This window comes from Anastrepha obliqua, chromosome 3, assembly GCF_027943255.1.
Source record: "Anastrepha obliqua isolate idAnaObli1 chromosome 3, idAnaObli1_1.0, whole genome shotgun sequence".
Lineage (NCBI taxonomy): Eukaryota > Metazoa > Arthropoda > Insecta > Diptera > Tephritidae > Anastrepha > Anastrepha obliqua.
In genome coordinates, this window is record NC_072894.1 from 20,275,560 (window position 1) to 20,303,074 (window position 27,515).

A 27,515-nucleotide genomic window follows, 5' to 3' on the forward strand; every position below is an offset into this window, starting at 1 on the left:
AGTATCTTTTATTCGGTTTATATATGTATAAGCCAACGAAGACTTGTTTAAAGCCCATAAATATAGAGTGCAGCTCTAGTTCGAACTCATTAAGTTTTTCTATTATTTGCAGTATAGTGAAACTGTGATCAGTTAAAGATCTGTTTCGACGAAATCCGCATTGATAGTCGCCTAAAACACCCTTGGCGTATATATTTAGTCTATTAGTCAAAACATTTGTGATCATTTAACCAAGAGTTGCCCCTGTAATTATTGTAAATCGGTTTGTCGCTTAGAGTATAAAGTGTGTTTTATGTATAAAGATTTGATACACTCAAAAATAATTTTTTTTTTTAGTAAAAAAAGTTATTCAAAACCAATATTGGATGATTAATTTTAGGTCTCTATTTAATATATCGTTATTTGATACCCTACAAATATTAATACAATATTTGTCAGTCATTTGCAGAGTTGAACATAGAACGCAAAAAACTGGAGGGACTTCTACCACAAAAGTGTTGTAAGCGCAAAGTGCTTTTCAATGTTGCTTTTTCGCTGTTAAAAGGGACGTTCCTGTCTCTATTTCATATGCTTTGTAAGAAATTACAATTCCCGAGATTACGGTATTGGCATCTGCCTTCACATATACACATACATAGGCAGAGTAGCACACTGCGTATGATGAATTGCGCATTAATGAAATTACACCGGAATGACTCGGCACTCAATGATTTAGCAAAAATTTTCAATCGCTGTGAAAGCGGACTTAGCACGCTAATCCTTATATATGTGAACAAAATTTTAAAATCTGCTTTACGATTTATGTTTTAATACAACTCATTTTCGAGGATATGTAGCAGAAATTTGCCAATTTTTACCATCCGCATTTATCTCTGCTTTTTCGTATGGGCAAGCGACGACATTTGTGGCAGGCGGAATTTGTCATCATCGGTACTACGAGTACTGGCTTAATAAACACAAAAAAAGGTTCACTTTTCCTTTTGATAGGAGCCATACTGTATGTAGTCAGCTTTAATGTGGAAAATATTGAGGTTGAGCTACAGAGAGTTTCATGAACACACAATGACAAGAAATTGTAATAATTTTTTACTGAAATATTGTAACTTTTATAGAAATAACTCACAAATGCGATTACCTTTCGCCAAGATGGTGTAAATTTGACTTCAAAATCATACGATTTTATGCATATTATTTGACTTTTTGGAAAAAAAGGTACCAGCAGTGGCGGATCCACGGGGGGGGTTTTCGGGTCCGGATCCGCCACCCCCCGCCCCCCCCATTGGAATCATGCTCTAAAATTTTATGTTTCAATTCTGTATGAGTCAAGTTAAAAAAAAAGATATTTTTTTATATGCATTAGCAGTTTATTAGATTTTTCTTCCAGTTTTAATTTATTTTATAATAAAAACAATTATAATACGACGGACGCAATTCAAAATTTTGAATAATTACACAGGCCTGCGTAATTTCATTTTTGTCCAATTTCTAAAACAGCTACGAGTGTCTCTTGAAGTTTTTTTTGTGCTGAAAACGAATTTGATCTTGAAAATGCTCCAGCATTTGTGGTTAAATAGTCAAGAAATGCCGATTTTGGACATCTTTATGAATTTTTTTTGAGTAAGGTAAATTTTTTTTTTTTTTTCCACAACGGAATCGCAAAGTAATACTCTGTAGCTTTAAAATCCATTTTTTAAAAGACTTCTAGGATGAATGAAAAAAAAGTTATACTATTTTGAATTTAAGACTTTTAGACATGCAAATTCATTTTCTTAACGCCCTCTTTAATGGCGCAACAGATTCTTAGAAAACTATGTATGTTCGACATTGGTGTCGATGATTACAAATCTGATGTTAGTTTTTTAGCAACAGCTCTTTCATGGTAACTTTCTTGCCGTTATATAGCAACACATGTTGTTAGAGAAAAGCGCAATTAAATATATAATATTATATATAAACACGACCGTTTCGTTTTAAGAACTTTATTGGAGTGAATTGAGTCACAGTAAGCATTAATACAAGAAGAAGAAGTAAAGAAGTTACAAACAGGGTTGATATTTTTTTCGTACTTAAACTATACATGGTTGAATTGCAAGTTGGCTCCAACATATGTTATAATATATTGTATCTTAAATAGGCCTAATTATTTATGAAGGTGTCCCACGATGTATAAAAACCGCCAATTATTCTTGTAATTTTGAATCAAAGTCCTTTACTATTTTTAGAATTTTTTTTACAAGATATCTAGAGCTATTAGTTTTTTCATCGGCTAGTCACGACATGCAGCGCGAATAATGCCATATTTTATTCACGAAATTGATTTTTAATAAAAACACCCTTCTAAAATACCCCGGACCCCCCCCCTTTATGAAATCCTGGATCCGCCACTGGGTACCAGCCTCTACTCAGCTAGAAAAACTCATAAACTGAAAAGTGGAATACGAACCCAAATTCCTCAAATTCCGGCATCAGATTGCCAAATTCTACTAAAAATATCAATAAACAGTCCAACCTTAAGTCCGACAGTTCATCCTACTGCGATGCCGATGGTAATTACGTCTGGAGACCCACGCAAGCAATACGCTCAATCGTCAATTACATTTGTTTGATGCTCGTCTAACACCATTCCCCTTCGCCTCCAATCAATGTTGCGAAGTCTCACGATCATTCGTATTGCAAAAGCTTGCATTTCCCTCCACTTTTCATCCGATTCAAGCATTTGTGAGATTAGATTTGATTATTAGGCGTTAGAAACACACCAGTTTTGGTTGCTTAGTTGTTGCGTTCATTAGCGAATCTGCTGCAATAAAAAGCCACATACTCGGCAGTCTCCTCTTCGTCCAAGTATTCTGGTTAATAATGCGTCATGCAGAAATTTTTGAAAGCTTCCGTGTCCGCTTGAAAGCTGCGTTAGAAACCAACGTCTCCATGTTTTCGACAGATCCACTTGTTAAATCGTCGGATCAACCTATGCGACTACCGGGCGTTTGGTGACTGGCTCCATTTTGAATGCCATTATCTTATCGAGGTACAAGTGGAACGTTCAGCTTGTTTGAGGTTTAACCTCTTAAACCTGGACGATGACAACATCCGATGAAGCGACGTTTGGGGTGTTTGAGAGAAAGATTTTTTTTGAACATTTGCACGCGAATATCGCAGGCGATGGAACAATTAGCTGTATGAGCTTTACGACGACATAGTATGCAGCGAATAAAGATCCAGCGGCTACGCCTCTGAAAGTATTCGATGCGGTACCAGCTGGTAGAAGAAGGTCTTCTCTGCGTTGGAAAGAACAGGTAGAAAAGGACTGGACTTCACTTGGAGTGTTCAACTCGGGCCGATTAGCACGAGAAAGAAACGACTGGCGAGCTTTGTTAAACTCGGCCAAAATCGAGTAAGCTGTTATTGCGCCAATTAGGAGGAAAAATAAGTAAAAGCTCTTCTGTTCATTTCCCGGATGTTTATAGACATTCTCTTGGTTATGATAGCAGATTGCATCATCCACCAGCGTCCTATAGGCACATGCAGTTCTTAACGCACTTCTTCCACTAACCTGCACTTCTTTAAAATGACGCTTTTTGGTTTGATTGGACAGGCGTATAGCATTATAGAGTCCGTCACTGTGTAAAAAAAAAATTTTCTCCTGGCGCCCTGTGATCCTCCTAAGTTCGGTAGCATACCCATAAGCGCGTTGTAAACTTTTTTCGCCTTTGCACTAACTGCTAAACTGCGTGAATTGCGATATGAATTGCTGCCGCACCCCCCGTATTCACTCGATCAGGCTCTCAGCGATTTTTTCTTGTTGCCTAACATGAAGAAATGGCTCGCGAGAAAAAATTTAATTCAAACGAGGAAGTCATCGCCGATATGAGGCGTATTTTTGAGAGTTCGAGTTTGGGAGAGGTTAAACCAATGGCCGGAGCGTTGGAAGAAGTGTATCTTTGAAAAAGGGGACTATGTTGAAAAAAAAAAAAAAAAATTTAAATGCTGCCTTTATTTCTAACACGTGTACTTATTGAACCCCCCTCGTATTTTCTAATATTGTTTTTTCTTGTTCGCTCCGCTCGGCCACATAGGGCCTCAACAGTACCCTTCTATCGTATACGGTTCTGGACTGTTGACACTGCGCCGGCCCATGTGCTGTCGGCATCTGCTTTTTATAATTTTATTAAACAAGTCAATAGTTAATTAGCACGAAAGTCAACAAAAACACACATCTGTCCACTCACACACCACAGATTTAGCTGGCTACATCCCGTTATTGTGCTTGGGGCCAACAGCAAGTGTACATCAATGTGTGGAGAGCAAGTGACGCTAATTAGAGAGTGACTCAATCAGATAAAAGAAGAGGAAATTTTGAAGCTGCACACAAGCCAGTATTTACTTGCGACGCTTTTCCAATCCAACACTACAACTTGCTGGCAAACTGCCATTCTTCAGCTAATCAAGTGGAGGCTGTGGATTTATTCTGCTGTGAAAATGGCAGGCAAGCACTTTTTTCTTTGTTAGTTTTCGGTTGCCACTCAGCACAGACAGTTGCTAGCTACTTATTACGAGTACCATCTACTTACGCCTCACTTCGTACCTACTAACCAAAACTCTTACTTTATGGTCATAGAGTAAAAATTTAACAAAAAGTAATAATAGTGCGAATAAATTATAAATTCCAATTTTTAGTTAAATTATCTACTTGAATTTGGGTCCCTATGTACCTAGGAAGATCTAGCAAAATAAACAGTTCTACAAAAAATAGCATAACACTACTGTTTTATAGTTTTAATTGACTATTTTCACATGCCGTTTTTAACGCTTACCTACAGGTAGGTAGGTAGGTAGGTAAGATGGCAAGAGTACCCCAGGTACACTACAAGTAGCACTTACGTGCCGTTTTGATACCATAAAGTGGACCACTACCTGTGAAAGGATTAAGGTAGGAGATAAGCCCGTCTACAGCCATCCAGTGCTGTTGATGTAGCGAAGGAGAGAAAAGGGATCTAGGCTGGAGAATTTCATCAAGTCATCCCCAAAGGGGACGCTGAGGAATCTCAAGCGCCTAGCCGCCAAGGCCGGACATCTGCAGAGAAAGTGTTCCACAGTCTCTTTCTCTGCAGGATCCCCACAGCTTCTGCAATGGGGGTTGTACGGAATTCCAAGCTTCTCCGCGTGAGTGCCGATCACCCAGTGGCCAGTGATCACCGCAATGAGTTTGGAGATTGAATGGCGGGGAGTTCCCATCACCTTAAGCGTTCTGTTTATGTCATATTGAGGCCATAGTGCTTTTGAAATGGCACACGATGAGACAGACCTCCATCTGTCTTGCGCCTTTCTTAGAAAGAAGTTGTGTAGTTTCCCTTTAACGACGGCCAAGGGGATGCCGATGTCTGAGAAGAGGGCAGCTGGATTTGGTTCTGCCGCCCCCTTCCTGGCAAGCTCATCGGCAATTTCATTTCCCTCTATATTCCTGTGCCCAGGAACCCAGATGAGGGAAATGTTTCCTGCACGTTCGAGGCGTTTAAGTTCCTCCTTGCAGGAGTTCACGAGAATAGAGCTGCAATTCGGCGACGACAGTGCCTTGATTGCAGCTTGGCTATCGGAAAAAATTTTAATGTCTCCCTCCCAGCAGCGATCCCGAAGCATTTTGCATGCCTGCAGGATCGCGAAGACCTCTGCTTGAAAGACGCTGCTTGTCTCCGGCAGTTTATAAGAGACCGAAATGCTGGCTGATTTGGAGTAGACCCCCGCTCCCACTCCAGATTCCATTTTGGATCCGTCAGTGAAAACAGAGGCATCTATATCCGCAACAACTCTCCCCTCTTTCCAATCTTGCCTGCTCGGAAAGATAGCCCTAGCACAACCCTCAAAGCACAGTTTGCGGATGGAGAGGTCGGTGCGAATATCAGAGAAGGAAGGGGAGATCTGCTTCAAGATGCTGCTATGCCCTACCGGGAGTTGTCTCCAAAGGCCAAACTCCTTCAGTCTAATAGCACTCTGAGCAGCAATGGACTTAACCTGCAGATCCACAGGAATTAAGTGGAGAATAACGTTGAGCGCAGCGGTGGGACATGTCCTACAGGCACCAGTGATGCCTACACATGCAGTTCTCTGCACTCTCTCTAATTTAGTGGAGTTGTAGCCCTTCTGAAGAGCTACCCACCAAACTAGGCAACCGTATGTTAAAATTGGCAGAACCACTAAGTTGTACATCCAGAGTACGACACGCGGCTTGAGGCCCCATTTTTTGCCGAACATAGATTTGCAGGCGTAGAAGGCTATATTAGCCTTCTTAACTCGATTCTCTATGTGCGGCTTCCAGTGGAGCTTGGGGTCAAGTATTACACCAAGATACTTGACTTCCGATGAAAGTGTAAGACACTGGTTGTTAAGTCTAGGAAGCTTAAAGGGTGGAGGCTTGTATTTTCTGGTGAATAGCATCAACTCTGTTTTGTCAGAGTTGACCCTGAGACCGCAACTGGCGGCCCATCTGCTGAGTGTAGCCAATGCTCCTTCCAGAATTTCAGCCATTACTGATGGGAAGGGAGCTACCACCTTTACCCCCCCCCCCCTGTTTAAGCGAGTTAAGGCTTCATCTACAGCTACTAGCCAAAGGAGAGGCGAGAGGACGCCGCCCTGCGGTGTGCCCCTATGTACGAATCTGGTGATTCTTGCCCCTCCTGCCACCGCATTAATTTCCCTACTACCAAGCAGGGACGAGATCCAGCGGTAGATAGGTCTTTCCACCCCTAGCCTGTTTAGAGCCGTGACAATTGACTCCGCCGTAATATTATTAAAGGCGCCCTCTATGTCTATAAAGGCCGCCAAAGTGAATTGTTTCCCCTCCAGAGATTTCTCTACAGTCCCTACTACCTCATGTAAGGCTGACTCGGTGGATTTCCCTTTCAGGTAAGCGTGTTGGGCTGGAGAAAGTCTGGTTTCACAGTGCTCTCGGATGTGACAGTCGATCACTCTTTCAAACACCTTGAGAATAAAGGAGGTAAGACTTATAGGTCTGAAGTCCTTGGCCAGGACGTGGCCCCTCCTTCCTGCCTTAGGAATGAAGACCACTTTGGTTTTCTTCCAGCTAGCAGGGACGTGGTTCAGCGAGATACACGCCGAGAAGATCTTTTGAAGAACGGGAACCACCACGGTCTTAGTCTTCTGAAGCATTACTGGCATGATACCATCGATGCCTGGAGATTTGAAAGGGGAAAAACTCTCGATTGCCCAGTTTATTCTGTTGACGGACAAGACCGGTGTCAGGGACATCACAGGTAACCCCTCCTGCCGGTTCGCGTCTTCGTTACAGACCGGATCAATAGAGTTTTCCGGGAAATGGGCATCAATAAGGATTTTTAAGGATTCGCTTGCAGATTCAGCCCACTCCCCGTTCTCTCTTTTGACAAGAGTTTTACAGGAGTGGTCCTTGGATAGGACCCTGCTGAGTCTGGCCGAATCTCTTACGGATTCGATGGATTCGCAGTACTCTTTCCAAGAGTTGCGCTTCGCATCTCTAATGGCTTTCTTATAAGCTTTCAAGATTTCCCGGTAATCTTGAAAGTTTCTTATTTGGTAACATTTGTTGAAGACTCTCCTAACCTTCTCTTTCAAGTCGGTCAGCGTTTTGCTCCACCAGGGAGGAAAGTCTTTCTTGCTAAAGGATACTGGACAGGCCACTTTGAAGGCAGTCTGATAGGACCCTTCTAGGTGTCTAACTTGCGTGTCCAGTTGTTCCTTAGTGGAAGTCAAGAACTTACTCCTATTTAGCTTCTTGCAGAAAACCCTGTGGAAAAGAGACCAGTCTGTTCGTTTAGGGTTCCTGCGGGGTAGTAAGGTCTCCCGGACGAAATCGATTTCGTAGAGGATCAACCTTACCACGCTTACCTACAACTCAAATGGCTTTTAATAAGGAAAAGAATATTGAAAAACAAAAGAAATGTTGCTGAGGGCTAGAGAACTACTTATACAAAACTTTGTGGAATCAATCATCCGTTTTGTTTTTTGTAGCCATTTAGAAGTAGTTCATTAACTAGTAAAAAATTGTTGCCTGGAATTACTCTTACGTTTTTTTTATTACTTTATTATTCCACTTAGTAACTTAGAGTTTCAACAAAGCATTTAAATTTTATTCTATTAACCGCTGTTCTCTTTACGACATTGATTAACTGTTTCTAATCCACTATGGTAAGACCGCCTCCAAGTATTTCGTGGACGACCGGGTCGTCTGTGTCCTTATGGGTTCCATTCCAATACTGTTCTGCTAATGCTTTCCCTGTCCTTTCCGAGAGTGTGCCCGAGACATCGGCATTTACGACCTCTTATCACCTTTTGTATTGGATCTTGCTTGGTAATCTGCCACAACTCCGTATTTCGGACATATTATCTGAAGGCATTTATTTGTGGAGCTTTGTAGTTTCTAAGCAATGCTTCTCGACACCAACCACGTTTCACTTCCATATAATACTGTGGATTTCACATACACATATGAGTTGAGTACTCATTTTAGTTTTCTGCGAGATTTGCCTATTTTTCCAAATTAGCTGTAACCGTTCGAAAGCTGGCCTAGCTTTTCAAGCCTAGTTTTCTGCGTCTTCTTCAGCTCCACCATTAGTTGAAATCATTCTACCAAAATAACAGAAACTTTCAACATACTGCACCAATTTTTCCCTCGATTACAATATTGTTGCGATTTGTATTGTTGATTCGCATTGCTACCGTTTGCTTGTTGTTTATTTCCAGACCAACATTTCGTGCAGCGGTGGCTAGAAAATCTAGTCATGGCCTGCATGTCGGAATGCCTATGTGAAAGCAGGCAAATATCGTCAGCGTAGTTGAGGTCATGTAATTGGCGGAATAACGTCCAAGTAACGCCTTGGCTCCATTTTTCAACATACTTCATCACTTCGTCAAGTGTGGCTGCGAAAAGAAATAGCAACAGTGGGCAGCCCTGTTTTGCGTCGGATGCTGTACTAAATAGAGTACTTCTGACGCCATTGTGGAGAACTGTTAGGTCTGCAGTATAGTACAGTGCCTTTATAATCTGCACAATTTTTAAGAACTTTTTTTCCCAAGGGAACGACATATTGCAGTGCGCTTGATGGTATCAAAAGTCTTGGGGTTTTTTATTCTAAAATTTTTTTAATAATTATCCTGAGAGTATTCACTTGGCTCCGATGGGGACAGAAGCCTGCTTGTTCATCGCGTAAAGACATTTTGACCGATTGAAGTCTGTGCAAAATAATATATTAGTTACGACTATTTTATAAAGAGTGTCGAGCAGCGTGATTCCTCTCCAATTACAGCATTTCCGAAGGTCACCTTTTTTTGGCAGCTTGATCACCACGCCTTTCGTCCAAGATGTCGGGAAGTTTTTGCTCTCCCAGGCTTCAGCGATATGCGGATATAGAATCGACGCGCTAGCGTTTACATTGATGAGCAAAAGTTCAGCCGGGATGCAGTCATCAGCTGCTGCTTTGCTTCATTTGAGTTTCTGTAAGTTAACTAGTCCATTTTGAACTAGTTCATTGGTGAATGTTGACTGATGCACGTACCTACTGGTATAATGTTGATGAGGAGGCTGACAATTGACATTTCGCAGAACTTCGTCGAGTTAGCAATATCATTTACTGGTTCATATTGAACAAAAAAGATAGAAGATGAACTACTGCAGCTGCCAAGCCAACGCGTACGTATATATGTGTTGTTGTATGCGTGTGGTACTTTTAACTTTGCCCAAATTTTGATGAGCCAACTGACAGGAAACTCACTTTTGTCAGTGGCAATGAAAAGTGACTGCCAACTTCAGCAGTCAAAAGCTGGAAAAACCCATTTGGCGCTAGGCGAGTAAAGTTTTCAAAAAGCCTAATTGATTGCCTACGCTATGCAAAGGCAAAAGCTATATAAATACGTGCACACTTCTACATATATACATACATAGTGCATAGACTTCATCTCTACATCTTAAAAAATATATAAACAAATGTAAGATAAAGTGCCAAAATAAGTATGTACGCTAGAATGTCTTACCAAAAAAGTGGCTGTTTTTCCACCGAAATTGCAAAATGTATTATAGTGGGTGTTTTTTAGCTGCATAGGCATAATCGATATCGATAACTATAGTTTCACACCTGATAATGGCAAACTCTTTTGGCATTTCTGTTCCGTAAAGTTTGGCAAGTCATCATAAATCGTTTGACGCTAAAACAAAACTTCCAAATTGTGGAAATTTACTTACAAAAAAATAATAAATTTGTTCGCGCAGTTCATAGATCACGGGCGGCAAAATCCGTTCTTATTTCTTTCGAATTAAGGAAGGAGCTGCCGTTACGATTAATAGCGAGCGCTACAGAGCCAAGCTGACTGAATTTTTGTTTCAAAAAACTAATCAGCTAATCACCAACGACATTTCATTCCAAAAAAACGACCCAACTTGCCATACATCGCGCTTAACAAACGATTCATTGCAATAACCAAGCCAACATTTCCAGATTTATAAGAAAAAGTAGTCAAAAATTGGACTGACTGAAAGGACCATGTAACTCGTAGGCCCGGTGCAAAAATAAATGCCGGGAAATTATCTACCAGATTGTAAAAAAAAATTATTTCAAGAATATTTTTGTTTTGCCTTATCATTTTAAGTTCACAACCTCTCAAAAAACCACACGGCATATTAAGACTTCCACCAAAATACGGGGAACAAAAATTTAAATTTACGTGGCCCATTCACGGAAATAACTCGAAAAATCAAGCTTTTTATAAACACAATAAAATTTTCCCCAAAATATCACCGCAGATGATGGCAGAGTTTAAGCTTGAAAGGTCTGCATAAAAATATTTGAAAATTTTTTTAAGGGGGGGCAGCTTCTCTAGACAACGAGTTCTTCAATCATTTTTTGCGAAAAAGAGAGAGTATTGATTATGTTCAAATAAGTTACATATTAATACTCATGCTTAAATGAATAGGTATATAAGAATTTTTTTTTTAAATAAAAAAAAACAGAATGTGGCGCTACAGCTGTTCAAACGTGGCTCTTCTAAATTGCGCCTTGGAATGTACAGCCTTTTGTAATCAACTGAAATCAACCAGACAAAAATTGTTCATTCAACTAAGTTATTCCGATTTGCACTTACCTATTTTTAACAAAAAAAAGGAAAAAAATGAAAAATTTGGTTTTGTTGAAAATATAACTTTATTCTGAAAAAATTGTTACATGTGAATCATTGAAAGTATTGCCCATCGCTGGCTGCTACCTTTTCCCATCTTTTTTGGTAGACCTCGTATACCGTCGCGGTAAAACTGCTCATATTTTGAGGCCATCCACGGATTAATCCATTTTTGATGTCTTCATATGAATGGAACTGCTGCTCCGCGTAATCTTCGGTTGCGTCACCGTATTTACATCTGGGGTGTATGCATTTCCCTATTGCGAACTGGTATTTTTAAGACCTTCAAAAGTACAGTTATTACTCTTTGCGTACTATGTTTCGAGAAAGTTGAACAAATCATACTAACATTCTTAAATCGCAAACTTTTTGGTATTTCATCTTAAATATCTGCGATCTGCCTTTGTCGTTCAATTTAAAGACATTTTGCTTCTTCACTATTCGTTGGTATTTTCTTTATTTCCCTCTTACAACTTCCAGCATAACAGACCCACACACAAGTATTTAACCACTTATTTGGCACCAAACACGTAGCGCAGCTCACAACGATAATCTCGCAATGTGCAACAGGCAAAGGCAATATGGGCACGCAAGCAAACGAGAAGCTCTGAAGTAGTTGCCCTTGTCATTGCAGTAACTATGTATTAGCTGCATCATATCGCAAAATCTGCTATTGCTTTAAGAAACATGGAAGCTTCTAGAAATGATAAACGTGCAAACTACAGTCTTAGCCCAGTAATTCGAACAGTCAGAATCCAGTGGCGGCGTACATCACTAGTAAATATGGATTAAATGCAGTTGTGACAATTGACAACATCGCTTTAAGAGCTCAATTTTAGTACTCTTAGTGCTAATTTAGCCTAAAAATTTTACAAATAAAATAAATAACTTTCTTTTATTTTATAAATACAATTTTTTTTATATTTTATAAATACAATTTTATAAAAAAAAAATTTAATAACTATTATTTTATTATAGTAATATTACGTTTTATTATATTAATAAAAGGTGATAAATTTAGATGTATTTAGGGCATTTATTTTTTTAAATTGGCAGCGTAATTCGGCCATCTGTAAACACCAATTTTAAATGATGCGTGACTCGCTGGGGGACTTCGGTCGGTATCTCGTGAATAACTTTAGTAACGTTGGCTTTCAAAACCTCAGCTGGTTTATCCACAAAGCATTTAGACTTTACATGCCTCCACAAATTCTATTCCAAGGCGTGATATCACACGATCTTGGTGGCCAATCGACCAATCGATTGGACCGAGACGAGAGATCAATTGGCCGCACCAAACGGTTGTTTTCAATGAATATTATGGCATCTCTTGAATGGCTTCGGGTTGCTCTTCAGCCCAAATTCGGCAGTTCTATTTATTGATGTAGCTATTAAACCAAAATGGGCCTCATCGCTGAATGAAATTCGAGTCCCAAAATACGGACCTTCGGTGAGTTTTACAAGAGCCCCACGACTGAAATGATGCTGCCTTGGAAGATCGGCCGGCTTCAAATCGTGGACTAGCTGATCTTTGCGAAGTGATATAAAATAGGCCAAGTTGTTGAGATTGTCGCCGTCTCGATTCTTCCTGGTCTTCGGTAAAACTATTATTTGCAGTCACAATATTCTCTTCACTTCGGGCTGTACGTGGAGTAATCGGTGGAATATCATCCAATAATGCGAAATTATACTTAATTTTGCTGATGGTTTTCCGAATAGTGCTTTCGGTAGGACGGTTATGAATAATACATTACAAGTTGGCCTGAGCCCGTGATAAACATTTTAAAAAATGCGTCGATTTTCGTAATACAATTGCACGATTTGTAAACGTTTTGAGGTAAAAGTATTTCTTTGATGAAATGTCAATGAATACTTAAAAAAATACTAAAAAATTAGACACTAGTCACGCGGATCTGTCAAATAATCCCTATTGAGTGGAGGTCCTTTTCCACTCCATATCTCGTCACAAAACAGTTCTGATAAAATACCGTTATTTAGCAAGAGTATGCAAAACCAAATAAAGATATATTTTATTCGATTTAGTATCCAAATTATATAGGAAAAAATATAAAATAGTCCGGTTTAGGGAGTTAACACTATACTGAACTTTTCTACCAATCGCGACCAACAATACTAAAGCACTTTACCAAATTATATAGGAAAAAATATAAAATAGTCCGGTTTAGGGAGTTAACACTATACTGAACTTTTCTACCAATCGCGACCAACAATACTAAAGCACTTTACCTCGTACTGCATTACTTGCATGTTCGCCCGTCGTGCAGAGATGCTTAGGGACGCATGTGAGGATTTGAACAATCGGAGTGCAGCGAAGTGAGCTGTGCGTTAGTCTCGCTTGAAGACACAACGGAAATCCGCTGCTTGAAAATTTGTTTCACTACTTTTCTCTTACTTTGTTGCAATTATTGTTTGGCAATGTTATAACCGCGCGCACTTACGCTCAACGGCATTATAATTCTGCTGGCGCAACGGTTGTATGTAACAGAAGCAGTTAAGATAATTTAGCGAAACTCACCTTGATGCGAGTGGCGTAAGTTTGTGCAAAGTGTAATAACCACGACCACCTCTCACATAACTCTCACTGTCAATGAGTTTGTATGACTACAAAAACAACAGCAAATCCAAATAAAATTTTACTAAAATGCAGGCAAGCATATAAAGTACGGTGCGGAGCGATATCCCCTCACTTGTTGCTTATCATATTTATTTGCACTGATTTTCGTCAACTAAACAAACCCTACTTTGCGCCAGGTGTCACTTGCAGTTTGCACAAGTTGCAACATTGCGCCTTGAGGAGCACCGGTATGTGCTCCGTTTTGCGCAAATACAAATTACAGCGCCGTGAAATTAATAGTTTTAAATTCATTAATTAAATTTTGAGCAACTAAATATTTGCGCAAATATATGTTGAAGATTAGTGTAAATCTCTGCTAGAGATTGGATTCATTTTTTACTGCTTACTTTTAGGGAGTGAAGTTTGCAACTAGAAGTCCATTCAAGCTTCTTGGCAGAATTCTAATAAAAGCCGTATTGAGTTCTAAACACATTTCAGAAACTAGAAAATGGAAAATATGGTATTTTCCGAAATTTTAAAAGTGCAACACTTTATTTAAAATGCAGATAAGTGTCCTGCAGTCAATTGCAAATTTCTTAGTGCTCAGCCAAAGCATCAGAAAGCTACATTTACATTAAAATATCGATAGTGCGATTATGGTTTACTTTTGCAGTCCGGATAGAGTGAAAAAAAATAAAAATTTATGAATTGGGTCGGGGAATAAGATCGTAGTGTTTTTTCTGAAGACTTTTATTTAAACAAAAAAACAATAATTATATCAAAAACTTAATCAATTATAAAGGGTGGTTAAATTTCAAAGGCCGATGTTGAATGTGAACCGTTGGACTTCTTTATTTGGGGTTATTTGAAAGAAAAAGTGTACGTCGATACGCCAGCAATAATTCAAGAGTTAAAGGATGAGATAATTCGGCACATTAACGGCATAGAACCTCAATTATGCCTCAGCGTCATCGAAAATTTGGACCATCGGATGAGGGTGTGCCGCCGAGGCCGCGGCGGCATTTGGCCAATATTTTGTTTCATACGTAATTGAGTTATACCAATATTACCATAATAAAAAGAAATGACAATAATTTCTTAAAAAAATTGTATTTTATTCAAAATCAACACCGGCCCTTAAAGCTTAACCACCCTTTATATTTGCCGTTACTGTTTACAACCTTCCCGTTCCACCAAAAACCACCTGGTGTAGTGTCAAAGAAGTTGTTGAACCATATTTTAAGGACCTCTTTTTCATTGAAAGTAACGGCCTTCATATGGTTTGAGAGGTAGCGAAAAAGGTGGTAATCGGTCGGTGCCAGGTAGAATAGAGCGGATGCTCCCATTCGAGCTCATGGAGTGTGACTTTGACGACTTGTGCAACATGGAGCCTAGCCTTGTCGTGAAGAATCGGCTCTTTTCAGTCGAATAGCCTCATTCATGCGGTGTAGCTGGGCAATGTAAAGCTCTTTGTTCACCGTGGCATTCTTTGCGAGCGTCTTCCAATGCACCATGCTCTCTCAGTCCTACCAAGCACATATCATGATCTTTTTTGATTGAAGATCCGGCTCGACTCTCGGGTTTTGCGTATCTCCTAGAGCTACCGACTCCTTTCTTTCCTTCATATTAATGTAAACACACCATTTTTCATATCCCGTGACGATTCGGTACAAAAAGCGCTGTTTATAATCGCGTGTGCTCGATGGCGGGTGAGATGCTGAGAAGTAATTCGAAGGCGAGTTTCTTGGTTTTTTTTCCTTGAGCTCGTGAGGCACCCGGGCTCATAATGTTTTGGTAAATCCCATTGAATGAAATTAATAGAGAATCGTTTAATGATCCCAGCTCATTTTTATTCATTTTCGCGACTGGTTTGGCGATCGTTCTCGTTCAATCGAATAATCAAATTCAGAAAGTCCTCCGTGGCGAGACGTGTCATCGACATCAAAGTCACCATTTTTTAAATTTGCAAACCATTTCCGTTCTGTAGACTCGCCTATGACACCTTCTCCATACTCATCGCAAGTGTCCTGCTTCGGCAGCTTTTTGACCTCGAGGAAAAGCAAAGAAGAGCAAATGTCGAGAATGTTGATTTTTGCCTCCTGGGTATTCCATTTCTAAGTCTGAACACTAGGGCGGGTCGATTTAAGAATCGCTCATTGCTCTGTGAAAATCGTATTCTAGGGATCAAAAGAAGAAACTTTGCCGAAGGAACCATACCTCTAAAACGAATTCTGATGTCCCCCATTTCAAAATATCACCATTTTTGGCCTTTACATGAAAAAATCAGCTAAATGGCTATGTTTTTTGTTTATTTTTATTTATTTATAATAATATCTATTTTTTCTCTTAAGAAATTTTTGAGTCAGAACATATGTAAATGAAAAAATTAATTTAAGTGAGTTATAGAAAAGAAACTAAAAAGTTCGACTCAAATTGGGGGGCATCAGAATTCGTTTTAAAGGTATGGTTCCTTCGGCAAAGTTTCTTATTTTGATCCCAAGAATATGATTTTCACAGAGCAATGGGCGATTTTTTTGCCTCCCCACAAATCGACCCGGCCTACTGAACACTAATAAAAAACCAAATAACTCAAAAATACACTTATCATATTTTGTAAAGCGGAAAGAGCTCTATCGAATGGATGTCTACCCTTTGCCAAACAGCAAACAAATCGTTGTAAATTAAAGAAAATATAAAAACGCTTTGAACTTATTCCCCAACCCAATGCTTACATACCTAGTGATTCGGACCGATCACGGATTCACCATTCTGTATTGTTTGGAAAAATGTTGAAAAAATGCACTTTGCTATCCGGAAGATGATGATTATAATAACCCTCCGTTGGACACCCAGATCTGGTCAGACCTTTTACGTCGTTGGATGTGAGTTTAACGCATTTCCATTAAAGCTAACAAATTGCGCTTCCTTACTTTCTATCGATTTATGATATAATATTTAAAAAAAGCTCATAAAAAGGATTTAAAAAATTACAGCTTCGGTTGTGCACCTCGGATTTGGCTGAACCCGTGTGTATTTACTTGCATTTGTATAGGGCCACCTACAGAACCAAAAATAATCGCTGAAAATATTATATTTTGGTTTGTAAAAACAATGTTTTTTTGTTATATTTTTATTTTGACTCCTTTCGAAGATGGTTGAAGAAATAAAAGTTGATTAGAAAGAAATATATGGGAAATATGAAATGCTATTTTTTATGCAATCAATGGAAGGCAAGAAAAACATATATACGATATTTTTGAGTGCTGTTGACATACTAAATTCTTCCATGCAATAAATAGAAACGAATTTTTAGGCGAAGCTTTTCGCCTCCTCGTAGACAAAAACGACAATATCTCTTGGCTGTGAGTGTATCGACTACGATTGATTGGTTCCTAGGTATAGTAATTGGTTTGCTGAAAAATGATTCCATAACCAAACAAGTAGTAAATTAAGAAATAATGTCTACATTAATCATATTTCCGATGTTTGCAAGAACCAAGTGTTCGATAAAGTTGTAAAAAAAGTTCGTCTTGCAACACTTTTTTTGAGTCCATCATCTTCCTTGCAAATACCAAATGTTGCAGACTGGCCAGACCTGGGTGCCCAACGGTGCGTTATTATGCTTTAAATAACAACGTTCTCCCGCTTTCATCGGAAGTTAGATATCTTGAAGAGATACTTAGCTCTAAAAACCATTAAATATCGGGTAAAGAAGGCCAGTATAGCTTTCTACTCCTGAAAATCAATAATCGGCAAAATATGGGGATTCAAGCCACAACTCGTTCTTTGAATACACAACGTGGGGTTCTGCCAATTTAAAACTTATGGATGCCTGGCTTTGTGGACAACTCTTCGGAAAGGCTATAATATCACTTAACTGGGGACTTTTTGCACTAGTATCATCGGAACATGTGTAACTTGTCGCAGTGCTGCCCCGAATGTCGTTTTGCACTTACTTCCCATCGACTTTTACATTAATTCCATCGCTGCTCAAAGTACATACAATCAAGTTAAAGGAGCTTGGTCTTTCAAGGGCATGACCATGGCAAGGCAGTTAACACCGTATTTCTCCGAATTTCGAACAGATATCTTTATTCGCAAACTGGAGTTTGAGAGTCATGCCAGGGAATTCTTTCCAAGTAGGCAGGATTGGAATGAGGGGAAGATATGTACCGATGCTGGTACCTCTGTCTTCACTGGCGGCTACAAAATTGAATCAGGAGTCGGAGCAGGGGTTTTCTCTAAAACAACCAATATATATATATATCCTTAAAACTGCCAAATACTGCAGCGTGCTTTTCAGGCAGAGGTCTTCGCGATCCTGCAATCCAATAGTTCTCCTCAAATCTCTTGGGTGTGCAGGTAACATTTATCTGTTCTGTGTTCCAGGACATAGGAAGATAAAGGGAAATGAAATTCCTGATGAACTTGTAAGGAAATGCTCGACTGAATTGGTTTCAGAGGTCTCCTACCCGGTCTTCGGCAATATCTTGGCTGTTGTTAAAGCGAAACTGCACAACTTATTTCTTAGAAAAGCACAGAAAAATGAAGCTCCCTTTCTTCGTGTACTATTTTGAAAACCCTTTGGCCTCAGTACAATAGGCGTGGAACTCTGAAAGTTGTGGTGCCGACACGTCACCGAATTTCCAAACTCTTAGCAGTATTTACCGGTCATTGGACGATCGACATACAGGCAAAAAAGCTAGGTTTACCATTTAATTCCCATTGCAAAAGTTGTGGTGTCCTTTCAGAGAGGAAGACTTTTTACCACTTTGTCTATAAATGGGCGGGTTTGGCGGCTAGATGATTAAGGTCACTGAGTACTGCTTTCTTTGACAGCATGGCAACCTAAATTTCATCAACCTTCTTCATTATATCAACAGCTCTGGCTGGCTATAGATATCTGTCCGTTGGAAGTCCCACAATGGTATCAAAGCGGCGCTTTAGTGCTAGTTGGGGAGTGTCTGACAGGTACTTAAACCATTTCACCTACCTTTCTACAATGCTGTTGAATATTTGTCGTACCTAAGTACATATGTAATTGCTTCATCATATAAATCTTTTGGGATTTTAGTATTTAATAGATCGTAGCCCGTTGCCTTTTTACTGGCTTTGTTACCTGACTTAATTGCTTTTATGTCTATCGCATCATGAGAATTCATGCAAGATATTCTTCGCTTTGTCAGTATATCCAAGCAAATACATATGAAGCTTCCACTTTATTCTATTATTTCCAGTGCCTACGTAAGAGCTCAATTAATTCCTAGCTAAAGTTGAATAAATAATTTTCCTCGTGCAAAACATATTGGAAAAATTTAAGGTCAAACAAATTCAAGCACATAATCTATGGTAGTACCTAAATATTTACTCAAAATATGCAAAAAGCACAAAAAATGTTCCTCTAGTTCAATGCACATTTCCGAATTCCCAATTAAATAACTTGTACATACATACATCACTTAGCTTTCACAAAATTTTTGCTTTGAGAACAAATTACCATCATCGCTTTTATTGGCACAAAAAAGGAAAAGTGAAAGAGATTTCTCAATAAACAGACTATCCGTAAGGGAGAGAGCGAAAAAAAGGAAGAAAGGACTAAATAGAAAGAATAGAGAAAAAGGGAATAACAACTTATAAAATACGAGTTAAAGTCCAATAAATGTCTAGAAGTATGTGAATGCAATCGATAAGCATTGACGACGGCGAAGCGAGTAATGAGAAGCGAAGCGACCCAAAACGAAAGGATAATGGTTATTTAATGGACAAGACGGGAAAACTCGAACAGTAAATGTCAAAGCAAAAAGCTCAGAACTAAAACACAAACAAACGAAATACAAAAATCACCAATAAACAAACTGCAATTGGTTGCGCGCATCTCGAACTCGGCACTCACTTGATGATGTAAGCTTTGCATTTTTTGCCATGAAGCATAGTAGTGTGGCAATTGATTTCAAGCCCAAGAAGATATGACGATTGGCTTAAGCTGTTAGTTAATCACGATTGTAATTGACATACGAGCTTGTGCTGGGGTGAGCAAAAAGTTGGATCAAAGTAAACGTCAATGTATAAACTACTTGTGCATTTAGGCTGGAATTAGACTTTGGCCATCTGTTGCACCGGAGATTTTGCCCGTCATTAGATGTTCTGGTTAGTCTAACGTCACTTGATGTTTTCATCCAAGGAGAGGCCATCTGCGGGCCCCTGTCCAGCACTGGACAACAGAAAAGGCATGGACCTCAATCCAATAATCCTCTTCATGCCCCATGCCATCAGGAGGCGTACCTGAAAAGAGATACAGTGTGGCGGTGCCAGAGTCTCAGCAGTGGTCAAACTCCGGCTCTGGTGTCTACGTAGAATCCAGCGGGATGAAACTACACTTTGTTCTTGGAATGCAAGCATCTGTGGTTCAAGCGGAGGTGTATACTATTCAAGAAGCGATGAACTTTGTTGCAGAAAACAGATGGAGAGGCAGATTTGTATGTGTCTGTAGTGACAGCAAAGCTGCGCTCATGACCTTAAATAGCCCTCCAACCACTTCAAAGGTAGTTGAGTCCTATAAATCCGGGGTGAACTATGTCGGTAAGCTTAATATCCTGATGCTAATATGGGTCCCGGGACATGTGTGTTTCGCAGGTAACGAGATTTCTGGCTCTTTAGCTAAGAGCCAAAGAAGTTGGCCTCAGAGCCCGTTCTGCCATTCCCTTTTGCAGCCAAAAAAGCCACGATTAGCAAACAGGTTACTTTAACCCACAAGCGAGCTTGGTAGGCTGAGAGTGGCTGGAACCGATGTTACCTGTCATGTCCGACCGACTGTCGCAGATCCTCCTGCCATTAAGCAGAAGGGACTATAGGCAGCTGGTTGGACTGATGATGGGCTATTTTCAGTGCACAGTGCACTCTGCCCAGCACGTGGAGAGGAGGATGAGACGACGTACCCCTTTTTGAGTATCTGCTCAACCTTTGCTCGAATCAGGCTTTGGCACTGATCTGTTAAGAAGCGACCACCTTGGCTCCTTCGTACCACAAGATCTAAAGAAAATTAAACAGGGAACCCGAATGCAGTAGAATGGACTTAATGTTGTCTAAGTGCTGTACTTGCCACTTTGTCCCGACAAGAAAAATTAGACTTTGTACAAATAGTAATATGAGCTGTAACTCTGCGGCTCAGGCCAAATTATCTCGTGTACAACGTTGCTCTCGCCATTTTTTGATAACTGGCTGCAGCTATAAGCGATAGTCGAATAACATTAGACCGTTTGTTCATCATGGAACCATTTAGATGCTCCTATGAAGCGTAGGATAGATTTTTTCCCCAACATCGGATAGTTCCTTAAGATAGTCAAAGAAGTATTTTCGTAACAACTTTGCTCTGCTCCTAGCTAAGGCTGAACAATTACAGAGGAAGTGTTCTACGGTTTCTTCCTCTTGCTCGTCTCTACAACTTTTGCTGTATTTTAGTGAAAATGTAACAGCCAAAGGCCGTTGACACAAGCCACTATCTTAGAGATGTTCTCTTTTGAGAGCTTGAGCAGCTCTCCTGACCTTTTCTTACATATTTGCGGTCTAATAAGCCTTCTTTCCATGACCTATTGACCTCTTGGGGAATATTATTTTTTATCCTTAATTTGCAGGCTGCCATAGGAATTCCAATATTGACTCTGTTTTCTAGCAGTGGAAGACGAGTACCCCTAGCTCATTCATCGGCCTTGCAATTTTCTTCAATATCTCTATGTCCAGGAACTCACATAAGGCTGACCTTAAAGATTAACACCGTCGTCATTTAGAGCTGCCCAGCATTGCTGAGCAACTTTTGATCTTAGTATAACTGCCTCCATTGATTTGATGGCCGCCTGGCTATTCAAGAAGATAACATATTTATGTAGTTTTTGTTACGGCGTGCCTATTAAGCTAAAAAATGTTACCCTTTTGTGTCTTTTTGGCTAAAAGTTCTACTTGGTTTACGCTACATTAGTCCGAAAGTTGGAGAGAATATTCTAGTCTTAACTCTTTAGAAAAAACTCTATAGTCTACCTTATTTTGTAGCTTGGGTCCAACCGCGTAAACATTTATTTTCCCTCTTCTTCGTGGCCGTTGAATTTGTCACTCTCTTCTTGACGTAATGCTCGTAATGCGAGCCTGTGGAAGGTGAGTTTAGTGAAAGAGTAGTCGATTTCTTGATTAAAGATACACCTTGTAGGTAGCATAGAAGCTTGACCGAACCGCCTGGTCTTCCCTAGCGCGATACTCTTGAGTCTAAGAGCCGAAGCGGCGATCACGTGTTTTACTCCCAGATGTAGAGCAGACTAGCACCTCGAGAGCTTTATTAGGTGTAGTCCTTGAAGCGCCTGAGATACATATAAACACAGTTCTTTGGACATCGCTCAGCAGTTCCATATAACTTACCTGATGGCTATTGACCGAGCTATCGAAGTGTAAATCCAATAAGTAGTACGAGGTGTTAATCCCCATTCGATTCCTATCGCTTTTTTTGCATGTTTGCAATGTAATGTTGGTCTTTTAGGGATCCTATTCTCAATTTATATTCAAGTAAAATTGTAGCTGGGGCTCATAGGAAAACCAAACTCAGAACTAGCGTAAAGCTAGACCTTTGGTTGAAAGTACTGGCTGTTGCTTAATACCCAAGCAATGCGCTCTACTCTCACTTTTTATACAGTGTTGCCTTTGGCGCTCAATGCATTACTTTGAATGAAGCTTATGATGTCCCAATTACCATACCACCTGATTGCGGATCAATGGCAGATATCGAGTACATTGAAGGTTTTGCAATTTATTTACTTCTCAGATCTCTGTTCAGTGACATTTGAAACTTCTTTAGAACAGCTTTCGTTTCACTTGATTGATTTCCGTCGTCAATGTTGAATTCGCCATTTTTAACGTTGCACTTGCATATTTGAGTTCAGCGATTCTATAAACTACAGGTATTAGAGTCTGGGTGTCAATTACAGAAAATTCTCTCTACAAGGGTTTAAAATGTATGCACTACCAAGCAAACCAAGCAAACTTATCGTAAATTAGACTTCAATTTTAAAATTACCAAAAAAGTTTTAAACTCCTTTAATGTATTCATATTAAAATTTGTAATATTTCTCTCACTCTCTCTATTTTATAGCACGTGGCTTTGGTATGCGCGTCGTTGGCGGCAAAACTGGTGCAGATGGCCGTCTCTTCGCTTACATCGTATGGACAGTGCCAGGTGGGCCGGCGGAAAAGAATGGACTACAGCAAGGCGATAAGGTAATTCATTTAACTTTTTGTGTCATCAACGCTTGAGCGATGTAGATGATAAAGTGAAGGCCAAAGGCAGCGAGTAATTCTATTTTCATACCAAACCTGCAGGTATGCTTCAATATTTTGCTCGCTTTAGTACAGGCGTGTCAAGGTTTGCATCTCCCGTTATTTATGATTCACGAGTATATACCTATTTACGGGCATATCCATAACACTTTGGCACGCCATCAATGCTTTATGCTTTATGCAACTTGTAAGCGTGAACAAAAGCCGTTAATTAAATTTTGCAGCAAGGTTTTCGATCATTTACTTTTTATATTCATTTTAATTTTCACCTTTTATATTATATTATCCTTTCATGCGCTTTTAAAGTAAGCGCAGTACTAAATAACCGTTTTTCGTTTGTCATTTCATTTTTTATAATTTTTTCTCTTATAAATTGCATTCAGTAATCCTTATGTCTCCTGTAGAAATTTTAGCATATGGAGATCTTCGCAAAGGACAGCCACTTTTATTCCATGAAACTTTCAAAGTTTTTTACTTATTTTTTATTATTTTTTTTTTTTACTTTCCAACCGCCTGAGTAAGGACTTTTGAAGAATGTCCTCTGCGGCAGTGGATTTTTAGTGGTCATTAATTTTTTATGGCCATATTTTTAATACTTGTGCTTGCTTAGTTCTTAAACGTTGGTGTCATTGAATACGGCACAGCTCATCGCCTTACATCCTTTGCGCATAACAATAAAGCGTGATTGATATTTATGTGCCACTTGTGGCTGACTACTTATGAGCAGAAATTTGATGTTAATATGCACTTGGTGCAACTCAATTCAAAAAAATTTCGAAGAAATTACATTTTTTATGAAATGAGTAAAATGGTATAAAAGTTGCAATATTAAGGGGATCTTAGTAATAGGGTGATCCTAGTAATACTCGTAGGGTGCTCCTATTACACATTGAATCATTATTTACATTCTAATGCTGTAAGAGCTAATGCAATTTTTTTGTTTGTTTCAAAATACAGAATATACAGCCCACGACAAAATGATAGCGCAACAATAATTTAATTTAATTTAATTTAACTATTTTTTTGTTGTTAGTGTTTATTATTATTATCAGGTTAGTCCATAAGTTCGTGCGTATTTTACCCATAATTTCATTTTTGTACGATTTTTGCATACAAAATTATTCGCGGAATATAACGGAACTATTTATATTTTCTTTAATAGTGATTTTTTTTTCAACAAGTGATTTTAATCGCGGATAGAAGCAAGTGTTGTTAAAAAATAAAATGCAATCTTCGAAAGCGTATAAGAGACATATTTTGTATTTTTTTTTATAAAAGTGGTAAAAATGAAAGCTCAGAGGTTAAATTCATCGCATGGAACAGTTCACAGGCACCAGGTTCAGTTGGGAAAGGTTTCAAAGCTGGGAAAATGGGTTCCGCATAGACTTTCCGTCGCCAACTTTCAACAGAGAGTGAATGTGTGTTCTCAACTGCTGCAACGGCTTGAAAATGAAAGTTTTTTGAACCGCATTGCTACTGGTGATGAAAAATGGGTCCTTTACAATAATCCTGTTAGCAAGCGCCAATGGTTCGATAAACAGGAAACTCCACAACCGACCCCTAGAGATGGCCTTCACCCCAAGAAGATTCTCCTGTCGATTGGTGGGATATGGCCGGTATTGTTTAATATGAACTTCTGGAACCAAACCAGAGGATAACTGCTGATTATTATTCCCATCAGCTATCAAACCTGAATGAGGTACTTAACAAAAATCGACCGTCTTCACTATGAATAGATGAATTGAGAGAGTTACTTCAAAAGCCACAAGGGCATTCTTGGCCTGTACACGGCTTTTTGGTAAGACATGGGGGCTAAGCCCTAGAATGACCTTCTGGACATTCACCACAGTTGTAAAACCCATAGTCACTTATGCATCCTTAGCATGGTGGCCCAAGGTCAAACAAAGAAAGGCGGCAAACGAATTAAGCAAACTGCATCGCCTGGTATGTGTTGGTATTACAGGGGCTATGAAAACATGTCCCACGGATGCATTGGGTGTGCTCCTGAACATACCACCGCTTCCAATTCTAATTGAAAGGGAAGCTCGCTCGAGTGCCTTAAGACTAAAAGGTATATCTGAACTTAAAAGTGGGGATATGAAAGGACATTTAAAGATCTTAGAAGACTTCCTACATAGTCCCATTCTTCATAGGGATGATATACTATCACCCAAACCAATCCTCTTCAGGAACTTCCAAGTTATAATCAATGAACGAACAGACTGGAGAACTAACTCTATCACTTTCAAACCTGGCTCCCAGCTATGGTTTACTGATGGGTCCAAATTAGAAAATGGTAGAACAGGGGCAGGACTCAATGCGCCCAAATTCAAAAAATCGATTCCGATGGGATCCTACCCAACAATATTCCAGGCAGAAACACATGCCATTGAAATATGTGTGAGAGAATGCCTTAGAAGGAAAATGAGAGGTACTCACATCTACATACTTTCAGATAGCCAAGCGGCTCTAAAAGCCCTTCTATCAACAACTATCACCTCTAAACTGGTAAACGATTGCCTAAACCTCCTAAACACGTTAGGAAACCTCAACACAGTAACAATATGTTGGATTCCGGGACATGAAGGACATGAGGGAAATGAAATGGCTGACGACCTTGCAAAACAAGGAGCAAATATGCAACTCACTGGTCCTGAGCCGTTCTGTGAACTGACAAAAGGCCAAATTCCTTAGGAAATGGGAGGAAAGAAAACTTGCCGCACACTGGCTAAACTGTGCCGGTCAGCGTCAAGCCAAACTATTCCTAAGTCCCAACAAAGGAATATCTGACAAACTTCTCTCACTAAACAGAGTAGATCTGCGTCTTTTAACCGGATACCTTACAGGTCACTGCAGCCTGAGGTACCATCTAAACAATATTGGTCTATCCGAGACCAATGTCTACCGCGTTTGCGAAATGGACATAGAAAGCTCAGAACATGTGCTTTGTGAATGTCCTGCGTTGGGCAGACAAAGGCTTCACCACCTTGGTGGTATCGTAGTATCTCCATGCAATCTTTGGAACAACAAACCCAAAACTGTGCTAAAATTTCAAAAAAGCCTAAAACTCTAGGTTTACAAAATAGGCCTTTCACAATAGATCAGCTCTGGTCGCAGTGCGTAATGGCCTTCTAATAATAATAATAATAATGAATAGACGCAAAACTTTGTTTCACCACGACAACGCAAAACCTCATACCGCAAGGCAAACATTAGGCAAGCTGAACGCCATATGAGTAACATGAGCTACTCCTCAAAAGAAGCTATAAAAAGGGATATCGAAGCGTATTTTGGCTCCAAGGACAAACAGTTTTTTGAGCAGGAAATTAAAAATTTGCCTAAACGTTGGGAAGACATTGTAAATAATGAAGGAAAATATATTATTGATTAATAAATACTTTAAACATCTTTTTTATTAATTTTAAAACCTTCAAAAAACGCACGAACTTATGGACTGACCTGATATTATTATTTTTTTTTTTTTTTTCTTTAATATAGCTCATTATTTATCAAAACCCATATAAATTCAAGCTCGAAGCCTTCTCCAAAAATTACAAAAGTTCAACAAACTTTTGATCAGAATTTATGGCTTTTAATAGAATTTTCTAGAAAAAAGCAGTTGGTGTGCAATTTTGTAGCTTATTCGATTCTCGTGTGCTAAAATGACTTTTCTGAAATCCAATTTATGCATTCTATTATCCAATTTAGACTTTTAAAATCCAATTTACGCTTCTAAATCCAATTTCCGCTCCCTAAAATTTTACTTACACTCTCTATAATTCAATTTATGCTTTCTAAAACTAAAATTTCGAAACTTAAATTGACTATTCTATAAATCATTTGACTTTTCTAAAATTAAGTTTTAATATTCCATTCACTATTTTTAAATTCAAATTGACTCGTCTAAAGTCCAATTGACTATTCTAAAATACAATTTATTCTTTCTAATACCAATTTGCCTATTCCGAAATTTAAACTGAATATTTCAAAGTCCAATTCACTATACAAAACTTCAACCGAGTTTTCGAAAGTCCTATTTTCGCTTTATAAAATCCAACTTACGCTTTCTAAAATCTAATTTACGCTCTCTAAAACTCAATTGACTACTCTAAAATTTAAATTGACTATTCCAAAGACCATTTGACTAATCTTCAATCTAATTTACGGTTTCTAAAATCCAATTTAGTTTTCTGAAATCCAATTTACGCTTTCTAGAATTTTATTGACTATTCAAAAATCCACTTAACTTTTCTAAATTTCAATTTAGGCTTTAAAAAATTCAACTTACGTTTTCTGAAATCTAATATACGCTTTCTAAAACTCAATCTGACTATTTCAGAACTCACTTGACTATTCTAAAATTCAAATTGACTATTCCAAAATCAAATTGACTTTTATAGAATCTAATTTACGGTATCTAAGGATCAATTTAAGCTTTCCAAAATCCATTTTACGCCCCCTTAAATTAAGT

General features: G+C 39.0%; 1 protein-coding gene across 1 annotated transcript in view; it reads left to right on the forward strand.

The window, feature by feature from the left end:
• Nucleotides 1–27,515, forward strand: part of LOC129242513 (regulating synaptic membrane exocytosis protein 2) — a 250,808-nt gene that overhangs the window by 143,916 nt on the left and 79,377 nt on the right. Inside the window, exon 8 of the mRNA XM_054879192.1 lies at nt 22,860–22,984. Within this exon, the coding sequence (XP_054735167.1) occupies nt 22,860–22,984 (125 nt within the window). The remainder of the gene's footprint in view (nt 1–22,859; nt 22,985–27,515) is intronic.